Here is a 13,710-nt window from a genome sequence, read left to right on the forward strand (position 1 = left end):
CATTCAACGTTTATAATCGTTTTTTCACTCCCTGAATTAATGCGCAATCATAATAAGCCCTAGCTCGTTCATATCCCGCGCCCCATTTAAAAACTGGCGAAAACGCATTACGAAACCCATTGCCCGCATCTGGAATCAGACTTTCCTCGCCTAATTCCGCGGAAAATTCGGACGCAATGCGATTTTTTTTCCAAACGTGGGGGACGTACTGGGCACGTTAAAAAAACCCGAGGATATTATTTATTAAACGTATCTGGCCGGGAAATATCATCGCCAAGGCCACCTGACGCCTATTGGCGCATATTAAAATGCTTTTCGGGGAAAGCTGGATGCTGTATATATTGCACACTTCAGGCTGTCGTGGTCTGCAGGCTCAAGATTAATGGAGTAGACAGGTTGAAAAATTGGGGGGTAGTTGAAGTTGGAGTGGGTGGAAATTTTTATTCGACGGAGCAAGAAGGATAGGTGCCTATGCGTTGTTTGTTATGAAATTAGTCAAACATAAGACGAATTTGTATCCCTTATTGATTGATTATTTCCATCGAAATTTGAGGTATTTCTGTACTTGTTCCCAAATCAGACAAGATTCTAGATTCATTACAAATCATGTCAAATTCATTCTACATTTCCCGAAACCAGAGTTAGAATTTCCATCCAATAAATTTCACCATTCATCACTGGAAACGCTGAAAAAAAAACCAGATGAAACCCCATCATCCTCTCTCATTCCACGTCATATTTCAAACCCTCGGATGAGGTCCAGTCGGACAGGTCGACAGATGAAAATTTCGCGATCGCACTTCAAACCACTCCTCCCCCACCGTACCGCCGCCAGCCAAACAAATCCGGAGCGCATATATGCACCCACCGCCGCAAATTGACCGTCGGCGTCGCGACGCACGAATTGACCACGTCACGTCGTCGGTCCCGTTTCAAACGAAAAATGCCGACTTTTATGATTTAGCGCTTCATTTATCAAGTCTGCCTCGGCTTCCTCAGCGCCAACTTGATGAGCCGGCCTCGTCGAGCTCATCTATCATCCGCGGCTTTCATGTGAATATCTCCGGATTGTCCCCGGGCCTGTTTTTTTTTCTGTGGCGCAGACATGGCGTATGGAAGTACGTATATTCGCGGATTTATCTACGAGCTCAAAAATTGCGGGCTTTTTGAGGGAAGATTAGAATGAAAGAAGATAAACAGATTATAATACAAATTTCATTGCGATTATCAGATCCTTATCCTCTGTTTTTCCTCTTACCATGAGCCAGGATCCACTTCTGGCTCGGCCATGTCACGATGACAAACGGCCAATATCAAGATTGCCACTAGAATCCGCATTCACTGGAAACGTCAACCGAAATTTGAATGAAAATCCACTTCTGCCTCTTTTAAATCATCCGGATAAACAACAGACGTATATCCTGCCCCGTTTTCCTCCCCAGATACAAAAATGATACCCGGATACGTCGACTTATAGACTACTTTTATCGCAGATATCCGAGTAGAAACAGTCGAATATTTCAGGCTTATGCAGGCCGCCGCCTTCCTAGTGAAATATATCGTGTCTTGATTCCACCATCGAGTCACTCAGAAAACTGCCCTTATCTCTCCTGGTCACCCCAGAATCACCCCTAAATGGTTCGGAATAACCTGAATACCGGTTCTGAGCGTCGCCCGGAAGGCCATAGAATTTTATCGAGGCCTTTTATTATATATTTGAGGATCACTGTGGACGGGGTATTTTTGGAGGCATGATATGTGTGGATCATCACGGGCTGTTCCAGATTCAGGGAATAACTATAGAACGGAAATATTTAGAATATCAGAGTGGAGCATCTATCGATATAACCATAAACATATCCATAAGTTTCATATGGATTCAGCCAAGCCATCGAAAAGTAAAGATGTCGATAGATCATCAAAATAGAACAGCTTATACCTCGAAGAAACACTTGAAACTGTTTTGAATATCCCAGCGTTATATAAAATCAGGATCATACAATTCTTCTTTGCAGAATCTGAAACGCAATGATCGTCGATGACACGACAGCGTTCCAGTTTTGAAAAATGCCAACATTTCAGTTTCCGCAACCCCATTCCGGAACCCCCGAAGCTACGTTGTGCCATCACGTGATCCCCGAGCAAATATTCCCCGACTCTCATGGCGGCCATTAAAACGTTACGAGTTTCATTTCCACTCGCAACTGGGCGTTCAATTCTACGTCACACATTCAACCCCCACGTCTTTCAAATCAAGGTTTCCCTGAAAAAGTACCTACGTATCGATTTTATTTCCGCCAGATGGAGTTTTGCATATCTAATAAGCCGCTGAGGTCATTCAGTTAGGTAAACTAATAAGGCGAACTTGAATATCTTCGATTGGGTTAAGCTATATTGGAAGATTTGAATTGTCCGACAAAAATTGGTGATGGAGACCCGACCATAACCTATCCCAATCGACTAGGATGCAATCAGGGTAATGATGATGAAAGCCTCCTTCAACGGCACCCCTGATGAGGGTCTGAATGACAACTGGAATTGGACCTATCTCATTAAAGGCCGAGATAGTCGAGTAGGCGAAATGTAACCGTAATGAAGCCCCTCCTATCGGACACATTCCGAACGACAATGGAAATAGATAATTATGACGTTGACTAGCGAATCGAGGAAAGCACTGAGAAACACTCCATGGACTGTCTTGATGAGAGTGCTGCACTTCAATGAGAGAGTTTCTAAACAGTTTCCAAATACGTAGTTCAAAGATATCTTTGTTGCTTTGAATCAAATCATGTAGAGGGAAGCCTAGAAAGCTGTAGGGAATCTTGCCACTATTTGACTCAACAGCTTCAATAGCTCCAAGCCATTCCAAAAACGGAAATCAAAAGAATCATTGAAAATTTTTGGTGGGAACAAATCAAGACAAAGAAGAAAATCAGATACAAGAAGATAGAATCTTCACTGTCAGAACAGTACAGTACATTAACCGTAGCTTCAGGAGAGCTCCATGATGAATGCTCACCTTTTGACAACTCAGTTGAAATTCAGTAAAAAGAGAATAAGCTTTATAATAGTTGAGGAGAATATGTAAAAGCTATTCATAATATGAATAGAAGTGGCAATTTCCATCAAAAGATAACATTTAGGCCTGTCCTTCACACAGATAGATGTCCTTCCATTGAAAGTGATCCATCGGCCATAGAAACCCTCTGGCAGCAATCCAAATGATCCGAATCGCAAGAAAAACTACTTTTACTTCAGTCCTACAGCTCGAAACATCCACCCTAATCTCGCTAATTGACGATGTTACAATTTCCATCATTCCCGTAAGGAAAAACAGCCTTCGAGACAATTCTCGAGCCTTTGCGGCCTGCGGTTCGCCCACAAAAGGTCCCTGATTAATAATTCGGGAACGGAAAATGAATGGGAATACACCGAGAGAGGGTCTTCACGCTACCCTCCGTGACAGGTACGTTCCATCAGAACGAAAGGGTTACAAATGCGTAGACGTGACGTTCCTAGGTCTTCGAAACAATGACACGAAAGGGTAGGCAGTGTTGGGAGAGGGGTCAGGGGCGAGATACAGCTCCGAGGATCTGATCAATGAGGAGGAGTTTTTTGAAGGGGCGAATGTGGAAATGAAGAGAGATTCTAGCATTCTCCATCTACTTGAAAGTTTTGTCAAGGTAGTCAAAAATGCTGTGATGAAAGTACCCTTAACTTTTGGAGTAGTATAGACGCCATCTGCCCTTGAGTCAAGGTTGGTGTTCATTTAGGCATTTGTCCTCAAAAGTACCAAAAAGTAGCAGTTATGGTAATGAAGGCCATGAACTATGTGAAGGTGTCTCGTTAGGTATTTAACGAACGTAATATGACACTCTATGTTCATAATCTGGCTATTATCGAATGGAAGGAGGAAATGCAGTAATTCGTCAACCCTTTCTTCCATACGCGAGGGTTTGATCTTTCCTCTCGTTGAGTTCCAGTGACGGGTAACGAAGTTCTTGTTCGTATTTCTAAGAGGACCGTTTTCATTAGGACGATGGGTTTTCGATTCTGGCCTTTTAGAGCTCCTCTCTTTCAGATTATCTTCGAGGAACGGGGGTAATTTGTTAGATTATGATTACAGATGGTGAGTCATAGAAAGAGTTCTCAGTTTTAACTCGTCTAAATGGGGTTGTGTATTGTAGATGCACTAGATTGCTTGATTTCGGAAACGGATGTCAATTCTGCTGAGAGATTGATGAATCAATATGGATTGCAATGTTCATTTCCTCCCAAATATTGATAGGAAATGATGATATAGACTCTGATCAAACTGGGTACTAAATCAAACAGCATCTGTTCATATATCCCCCGTGGGTTTGCACACCAACCTCGAAAATACTCAATCCGAAGATCTATTCATAATTTTAGCACATCCCCCTAGTATCGGCCGTTTCTACAACGGGTTGTAGAAACTAATCCATTATCCACATTTTACAACCTGCTCCCGAGTAATCTGCAAAGTTTATTCCATTCCATTTCTCCGCATCGGATCGGATAAATAATCGAAGCTGTTTGCGGTCCGCGCTGCATCAATATAAACGACCCTGCCGGTATATTCTATAATTAAAAATCCATATCTGGGGAACCTACCCGGTGGGCCGGAAGCGCTCCCTTCCATTCGCAACTGTCAAACGTTATAATTCATGTTCGAATTACCATCTGGCACGCTGGCGACGATAAATCGCTTTTTTTTCATTTCTGCTCGGTGGAGATAAACGACGATCGTTTCGAATGGACTCCTGCGAACACTATTTGCGGAATGGGTTCGATCCCATATTGCTAGATCCTTGCTCCTAAGAAGGAGGTGCCACTAAAAGGTTCAATAATTGAAATTACAAGATGCTAGTACATATATCATTTCATCTACGAATTCCTAGGTAACCGAAGGCTAAGCGACTATATCGCTAAGCGACCAAGTCGCTAGGTGACCGAGTCGCCAGGCAACCGTATCGCTAGGAGACCATATAACTAGAGGAAAACGTCGCTCTGCGAGTAGTTTTCAAAGTTTCTTTCTCGAAAAGTGCAGCGCCAGACACCTCGGGAATCAGCCATGAAAAAGCCCCAATTTTCCCGAGCAGAAACAATAAATTGCTCGCCAGATTCATGGACCGAACTCCGGACCAGAGTATAGGCCGTAAAACTCCAGCAACGAAGTTAACAACTTTCATCTGGAACGCGAAGCCCGGAGGTTCATTCCCGCCTTCATCTTTATTTCATTTCGGCCCCCTCCTTTTCATAATCCGAAATTATGGAGAAGAGCGTGGAAAGTTCACCGTCCACATGTACCACTCGACCCCGAGACCAAAATATCGATGTTACCACGTACTTCGCGGAGTCGTTGGGGAGTTATTGGTCGCCCCAGAGGGAGGACGGGGAATTTACATATAATTTCGACGACGTTCAAACATTTGTGCTACGAATTATCGACGTTATTTCGCGTAGGGACGATCATTTAATTCCCAACTCCTTTCCTGAAGATGGAGATGATGCTCGTGGGTTGAATGTGATTGCAATTTACCTATTTCTTTCTAATTCACAACCACGAAGGGTGAAACCCACTGAAAAACCAATTTTTTTTCATATTGAAACAGATTTTAATATGACAAGTTGAAAACTTTGATATCTTCGAGAAAATCTTCACAAACTGCTTCCTGGAGTTCGTTCAACGATAATTTTCGTAGCGTATCTCCCTCAGTATCCCGCATCCGGCAGAGATCTCCGGGGGAAAATACCCCTGATAATTTTCGGAGATAAAGAAGAGGCTTGATGTATCGCCAGTCATAAAACTGTCTTGTGGCCAATGATAGCCCGGGTTCGCACAAAGGAAAGTGGAAAATATTGCGAGATAGGACGCTCACCGTATGCTGTGCCTTAAGATAGAGGTGCAGATCTTAACTTCGAAGAAGTTGGCGGTTTCAAAAACCAGGTTAAAACCAGCTTTGAAACAAGAAGTCGAATGGACACTTATGATAAATGACTCATTATTTTCGTAGTTTTGATATTCAAATACTCATTTACTCGAGTAACACTGTTATCTTCCTCTGAGAGGCCCAGGATCAAGAAGTGAAAAATTCTACACATCTCCCCATACGCAGAAATGTCAGAATTTCCCCAAGAAACCTTACACCCAGACATCCGACATCCCCCGTACTCGAATAAAGACCTCAAGCATTCCACGACCCCAAGAACCGGAGATCCTGTCGGTAATCCGCCAGAAAAACAATCGGTAGAACAATCGAGAAGTGAAAAAGGGTGCCGAGACCTTTGGCAAACAGCCGACTCGAGATTTTAATTGTGCGGCGGTCGCTACTATTTAAGTTTTCCATTTAATTGAAAGGTCCTCGGGCCGGGGCGAGCGGGGGGTACGTCGCTAAAACGGGGGCGGTAGCAATTAAATCAGAAACGAGTGTCTCGGAATTAATCGTTGACAAAAGTCGTTGCGCCTCCGTTCCGCGATGATAATATTCACGAAATGGGCTGATAATGAGCCGTGAAAACGGGGGAAGAAGAGGGGTCCCGCCCCGCGGATTTTTATTTCGATCCTGGGACTGGATAGGCGAATTTTCCACAGCCTGACAATTTCATTTGAAACCGTACAAAATGTTAAAATCCTTCATCTCAGGTCTCTAAATTTTTTAACCTAACTTAATAGACCCAATTCTAAGAGCGCCCACTTAACCAAACATACTAGGCCGATGTCTAAGTTCTTTCATCCAACCAAACCTACTAGACCAAAATCTAAGACCTCTAATCCAACCTAAAAGAACCAAGTCTAAGACCTTCAACAGAATTTTACCAAACAAACCAAAATTTAGACCTCTAACCTTACCTTACAGTCCCAAAGGTAGGACCTCTTACGTAACCTAACATAATTTACCTAATTCTGTGACATGTCCAGCAAAACAAACCTTGAAGATTGAAATCTTAGACCTCTATAACCCAACCTAATAGATCAAAGTTTAAAACCTAAACCCACCCAACACAACGAAGTCCAAGATCTTCAACAGAAGTTTTACCAAAAATACCGAAGTTTAGACCCTTAACCTTACCTTACAATCCCAAGACTAAGATTCCTCACGCAACCTAACATAATTTACCAAATTCTATGACCTCTCAGCGAAGTAAACCGAAAATATTGTAACCTTAGATCTCTATAACCCAACATAATAGATCAAAGTCTAAATCCTCTCATGACCTAACTCAACCCAACCTAATAGAACGAAGTCCAAGACCTTTAACAGAAGTTTACCAAAGAAACCGAAGTTTAGATCCTTAACCTTACCTTACAATCCTAAGGCTAAGATTCCTCACGCATCCTAACATAATTTACCGAATTCTAAGACCTGTCAGCGAACCAAACCTAAAAGATTGAAACCTTATAAGCCCCTTTAACCCAACCTAATAGATTGAAGTCTAAGTCCTCTAATAACCTAACCTAACCCAACCTAACTTAAAAGACTGAAGTCTAAGTCCTCTCATAACCTAACCTAACCTAACCCAACCTAACCTAATAGACTGAAGTCTAAGACCTCTAAGACTTCTTATTTAACCTAATCTTACAAGACATAACCAGATCTAAGACCTTTAACCTAACATTGTCTAATAGATCGAAGTCGTTTCAAGAACTGGAACGGACCAATGAAAAGTTTTCGATTCAGTTCGAGATAAAAGTCCTCCTATTAGAAAGCAAACGTTCGCTCAGTTTTTTTCCAACATAGATGGATGAAACGTAAAGTTAATAAAATAAAACGAATGTCTATCAACCTGCGATATCTGTGCGGTTAGTCCAAACTTCCGAGAGTGTCTCCGACGAGGATAATATCGATCAAAACCACTTCAACTCAACTCCCAAACTTGGGGACTCCCAAATTGAAAGCTTTCTACGCTTTGTTCTCGGGACAAAATTTAACGCGTCTCTCTCCCTAATGACGACTTGTTGGTTGGCGTCGATAAGAACAATATCGAAATTGGCAGGCTCCAAGACGAGTTCCTTAATGGAGGACGTACTTACCGGAGAATTCATATTATAGTCGTAATTTCGTATACGAATTTCTCGTAGTTTATCGCCCTAGTTGTCTCGCGCGCCTTGTTACCATGTTTCGAGTAATATAATTTTGCGAGAATATGAAATCGCTGTCAAAGAGCACAAACTAACATTTTGCCGAGGAAACTGGATCTACCATATGATTCATTGAGAAAAACTGTCAAAACATCCGTAAGGGGAGTTCATCTATATAAAAAAATCAATGCTGTCCAGTAAAAATCAATGTCTGCCTGTCTATATGTCCTCTATTCCTTCCTTCTACGCATGCTCGTGGAGGTTTCTGCGTTAGTGAAACCATGTTCCGATAGATGGCGAGTACGGCGTTAAGGGATTGACTTTTGGGCTGGTAATAGAATAAAATAGCCGTACGGTACTCAGAGATAATAATAACAGACAATTTCATGAGTGGAATATTTGGAAATGATTAAGTTTCTAGCCCTGTTGGCAGGATGGACTTCTTCCAGCTGAATTTCTCTACCGCGACACTGACTAATCAACACTTCAAGGACAAAACTTCCTCCAACATACCCCCAAGTGACCACCCCCGCAATTCTAATAACAACATCAAGCGCGACATTTCTCTCCGAGTTTGCAGTGTTCACCCTGCATATTTAACGACCAAACTTCATTCTTCTGGGAAATATATTCTGGGCCGGCTCGGGCCGAACCGCGCCGTAAAACAAAGATTAATGACATTTTGTCCGAGTATAATATTCAAATGTCTTCGGGGCCTTATAAAATCGGTAAGAGTTGGCAAAATGACTCGATTGAAATGGGTATGTCCCCCCGGTGCACTAAAGGCATAACATTGGAACTTTCTTACGGACTTTTTTACGGTTCCTTTACGACTGAGGAATATGGCAGTACGGGGTGGGCATTTTAACAACCGTATAGACTGCTCTCGCTGAATACTGACACGCTCGAAAAAAGGGTGGTTGATCGAAGGTAGGAAAGACTTATGGGCTGTAGGTTTCCTTATTACGACCATTTTTCTTTATGGAACCTACACTGGGAACCTACAAAAAAACCTGCAAAACACGCCGAGCTGTAAAGCTGAAAAAGTTCATAGAACAAGGTATGATAAAAACTAATTATTCGACATTCTACACTGCGATAACACGATCGCAACGCTGTTTGCTAAATATTAATTTGAAATGGTGAATAGAGAAGTAAATATGACTAGTAACTCAAAGTTACTAATGCCTGGTCATTGTTACAAAAAGTAACTATGACTCTTTTACTACCTTGACTACCTTTTGTTAGTATGACTCTTGTTGAAGAGTCATAATTTTTATAACTATGACTCTTGAAGGTAGTTGAGGTAGTAAAACAGTCACAGTTACTTTTTGTAACTATGACTCTTCAACGTCGTCATGGGCATTTGGCTGCCTTAAGTGTCATAGTTACTTTTTGTAACTTTGATCTTAGAAGTAAGTAACTATGACACTTAAGGTAGCCAAATGCCCATGACTTCCTCGAATAATCATAGTTACAAAAAGTAACTATGACTCTTTTACTACCTTAACTACCATTAAGAGTCATAGTAACTTTTTGTAACTATGACTCTACAAGGTAGTCATGGGCATTTGGCTACCTTAAGAGTCATAGTTACTTTTTGTAATTATGATCTTAGAAGTAAGTAACTATGACTATGGTAGTCAAGGTAGTAGAAGAGTCATAGTTACTTTTTGTGAATATGTCTCTTCTACGATAGACAAATACTCAAAGGGTAACTGTTCTATTCCCGTTCTTTGTATATATGTGTATATATTTTTCGACTCATATTGTTTAATATCATGTTATATAATTGACAATGCAATTGTATGCGCGAAATGGTCTACCTCGATTTTTGCTCATATTCTGACCCCATCTTGCTGACTCTGCGCAATGAGGTCAATATTGCCAGACTTAAGCCAGTCAAGGAAGAAGAAGAGTACCGAGGCCACGCCTCTCTTTTGGACTACAGAGTAAAAGCGATGCCGGCAAGAACACATTTCGACCAGTCAGTTCGTTTCTGATCACTCTAACGAAATCAGCCATACCTAAGTTGCCAGCACGCTCTACGCTGCTCTACGAAAAACACACAATACACGTGCTTCCTACACTAATCTACTGGTAAGTCTACTTGCATTATTGATACTTAAAGTGTTTTGTCAGTATTTGACCATTACTAAAGGTTTGTATTTCTCAGTGCATATATCTCAATTGTTGTGATAATTGGCCATACTGTAAAACTGAATTAGCCATCCGATTAATTATACTTCCATTGATCAATTGAATTTTTTTCAGTAACTTCAACTTAGTGGTGGTCAACTAAGTAAAATGAGGAGCTTCTCATCAGCTGAGCTCGTTGACTTCATTAGACAGCCAATGTGCATCAGTCAATCCAGCAGTTTTTCGAATCGCGATTCGCGAACAAACTAACCGTTTCATTTCTAGTAATCAGCCCTATGGGGAAAGGTAATTAATCGATTTTGTAAGAGAGAAGCAGCGCTCGGCCTGATTGAAACGAACGTATCTGGCTGATGCTATATGGAATCATACGAATCTGAACACGTATCAACATGAATCACTGTTGAAAACCCCCCAGATCTAAAGGGCCAATAATAACTTGAATTTTCCATTTTGAGAAGGGAAAAACTGTGTCAATATCTCACGTAATGTGATACCCAGAAGAAAATTGAGTGAGTCACTTGATTCTGCGAGAAAATCAATCGAATATTTTGGGTTTTTCGAGAGAAAGTCGTCCTAACCCTATTCTCTTCTTTCGAGGAATTGATTTGTTGACATCTATGGAGGTAGGATTCGATGGTTCTCAAAGGTCATTAACGAATGAAGACATCGACGAGCTATCAACTGATGACGTGGTTTTCTGTCGAGCTGGGACATATTTTATTAGATAAAAATAGAAAATAGCGTTATCGAGACACGTCAAATCGGAACGCGTCCATCTGACAAACCCAATTCGACGTCCCTCTTTCCTCGAGCGTCCCTCTCTTCGTCTACATCACCACGGGACTTTTTCTCGGCCAACTCTCCAGAACGACGAGCGATACTGCACTTCGTACGCGAATAATTCTTTGTAACAAGAACAAGTTGTAAGTTGTCCGCGTCTCTTGAGCTGTCGCAAACATCTCCCGGTCGGGAAACTTTGGAATAATATCGCAATTTATAGTTCTGGAACCTCTGGCTTGGACGTCGACATGGTGGAAGTTGTTGTCGAACGAAAGGTCAACGTGTCTGTGGAGTCTGCAGAGTGTCCGGAACTTGCCGGCAAGTTTGGAGGGCCGCGAGCTTTATGATCCTGATGGGAGGTTTTTGAACCTCTTTGAATTTGCAATTGTTGGAGAACTGGAATTATGATAGATGAGATATTTGCTGAGTGACGAAGATCGAGATGACGTGAATTGCCTCTGGGGAGAAATTTCTTATTTTTAAACATTCAGTCGGGATCATTGTCCCTCATCAGTACAGTGTAGCGTAGTATTCCATCCTCAAAGGCTGAACCAAAATTCACTTTCTCTGCAGATTTCTACACGTTTAACTTCTACCAACGCGTCATAATACCACACATAAATCCGCACAAGATAACTGACAAAGTTCTCTTCAAACACAGTGGTAGCCTTCGGGGTGAACACGTCAACGTCACATTTCTGACCTCCCCCCATCATGATCGCAAATTAAAATAAATACGATATATATTTTTCTGGCTCCACTCAGGGGCAGGAAAGAAATTCCGATGAAAGTCGGTGTTTTTTCGTATCATGGCAATCTCCAGACGGATACCCGGCTTTTCTGCCTGTAACGTTTTCTTGTAGACGGGGATAATTGTGAGAGCTTGCGAGAATCGCCTAGGGCCAATTAGGGGAGTTAGTCAATTGTTTTCCGCTATTCTTTCCGTCTTTGTTTTTACGCCTAGTCAGCACGGTCTTGTGCTCGTTGGCAGTGGAAACACCGGAAAACTCGATGGCGAGCTTGTTACGGGAAGGATTCCGATGTTGTTTTACAAAAACGACGATTATTACAAAAATATTATTGCTGCGAACGGAATGTTTGATATTCTTTTGTTGTTTGTTCACTATGTACACTGAATTGTTCTAAACGATATATCAAAAATCAATATATAATCAGAATGATTGATGTTTTTATGTCCTGGTCACGACGCCAATTATGTTTCGTTCCCAAGTTAGTAACTGACAGAAATATAAATGTTTTTCGCCTTTTAAGGATAGAGAAAGTTATGTTGAAACTTGGAGGTAACAAACAAAGTCACTGCAAAGTTCAATTCACTCCGTATTTATTCGGCAAAAATTTCGTGTCAACTTCTGATCTACATCTTCAATTAGAAAAAACCTGTATCTGTGAAGCGATGATGCACTCGATGCATCCAAAAACCTCCCAATGTTTGGTATAAAAGGCGAAGGTTTATTGTTGCGTCCCTGTTTCGTCGCCATTTGTGTTTCACGTTTAGTTTATTCGACTGTTCTCGAAATAATCAAGTCTACACCAAAAGTAGATCTGTTTCGGGATCGAATTGACGCAGCCAGGTCCCCAATTCTTCAACGGCAACAATTCAACGAGAGTGTAGCATATTTCACGGCGTACATTTCGAATCATCATAAATTGAGATCTGCTAAGCGGCCGTCCGCAGGGAAGGATTAATGGGTTTGTTTTCTATACTCACTGCGTTTGTTTGGAGATGGACCCGCTGCTGCGGGCTTGATAAGGAAGCTGCTTAATAGACAAAGGGAGACGGCCAAATAGGCGATTTCCTTCCCCTTCATGATTCCCCTTCAAGTTGACCTAGCTAACATCGTAGATACGTCCTTGATCTATCATAATATCGTACTTTCACATACACTGCACTGTTTCGAGGACACCGCACACTAGATTCGGCCCAGATTCTTCAAGTCTGGTTCTGATTCATCTCCGATTATCTGGAAAAAAAAACTTCTGAAATTTTCACATTTTCCTAAACATATATTGAGATAACAAGAACCCAGCTCTTCAGCCAAGATCATTTCAACTCCAAAAGTGCAAATAGTCCTGAGAAACACCCCAAACAGATTCAGGTAAAACCTTCACCTGAAGATGTTATTAAATTGACGAAACACGTGCATTTGAATCTTCAGAAGGATAATCCTGTAATTCATTTCGATCAATTGAGGATTCCGAAAAACACATTTACATTATTCAATGTAAATCCTCAACAAACCCTCAACCTCGTTATTACGGTTTGAATAAAAAAAGAGTGCGTGCCAAAGGAATCCTATTTCAAGTTAGACTATTGAATTTTAGAGAAGGAAATTTAGCCTTCAACTTTGGCACGTGTCCTGACAACTTTCTACATTCCAGCTGTTTTTCCTCAGGGGTAAAAATCAACGCAAATAATATTCCAAATACGCTCGAACAATCATCGACTCAAAACAGCTCAAATTCACCTCAAAACCGCCAGCCACCCGGATCCCCTCGGCGAGAAAGTCTCGAGATCACGCAGAACGTGTTCAATTACCGACACAACCGGAGTCCCAGGTTGTCCGGAAAGTGCGTATCCTGTCGCAGGACTCCACGTAAAACCACCGCAGGACACAGTATCGTATCGAGCAGCGACACGACTGACG

General features: G+C 41.6%; 1 protein-coding gene across 1 annotated transcript in view; it reads right to left on the minus strand.

Moving 5' to 3' along the window:
* The window catches only part of LOC123316254 (cubilin), a 66,511-nt gene extending 52,801 nt beyond the window's left edge, over positions 1-13,710 (minus strand). The window contains exons 1-2 of the mRNA XM_044902226.1: positions 13,531-13,710; positions 12,774-13,026 (exon numbers count right to left, since the gene is read on the minus strand). Coding sequence (XP_044758161.1) covers positions 12,774-12,873 — 100 coding nt within the window. The 5' untranslated portion in view covers positions 12,874-13,026; positions 13,531-13,710. The remainder of the gene's footprint in view (positions 1-12,773; positions 13,027-13,530) is intronic.

This window comes from Coccinella septempunctata, chromosome 7 (assembly GCF_907165205.1).
Source record: "Coccinella septempunctata chromosome 7, icCocSept1.1, whole genome shotgun sequence".
NCBI classification, from domain to species: domain Eukaryota; kingdom Metazoa; phylum Arthropoda; class Insecta; order Coleoptera; family Coccinellidae; genus Coccinella; species Coccinella septempunctata.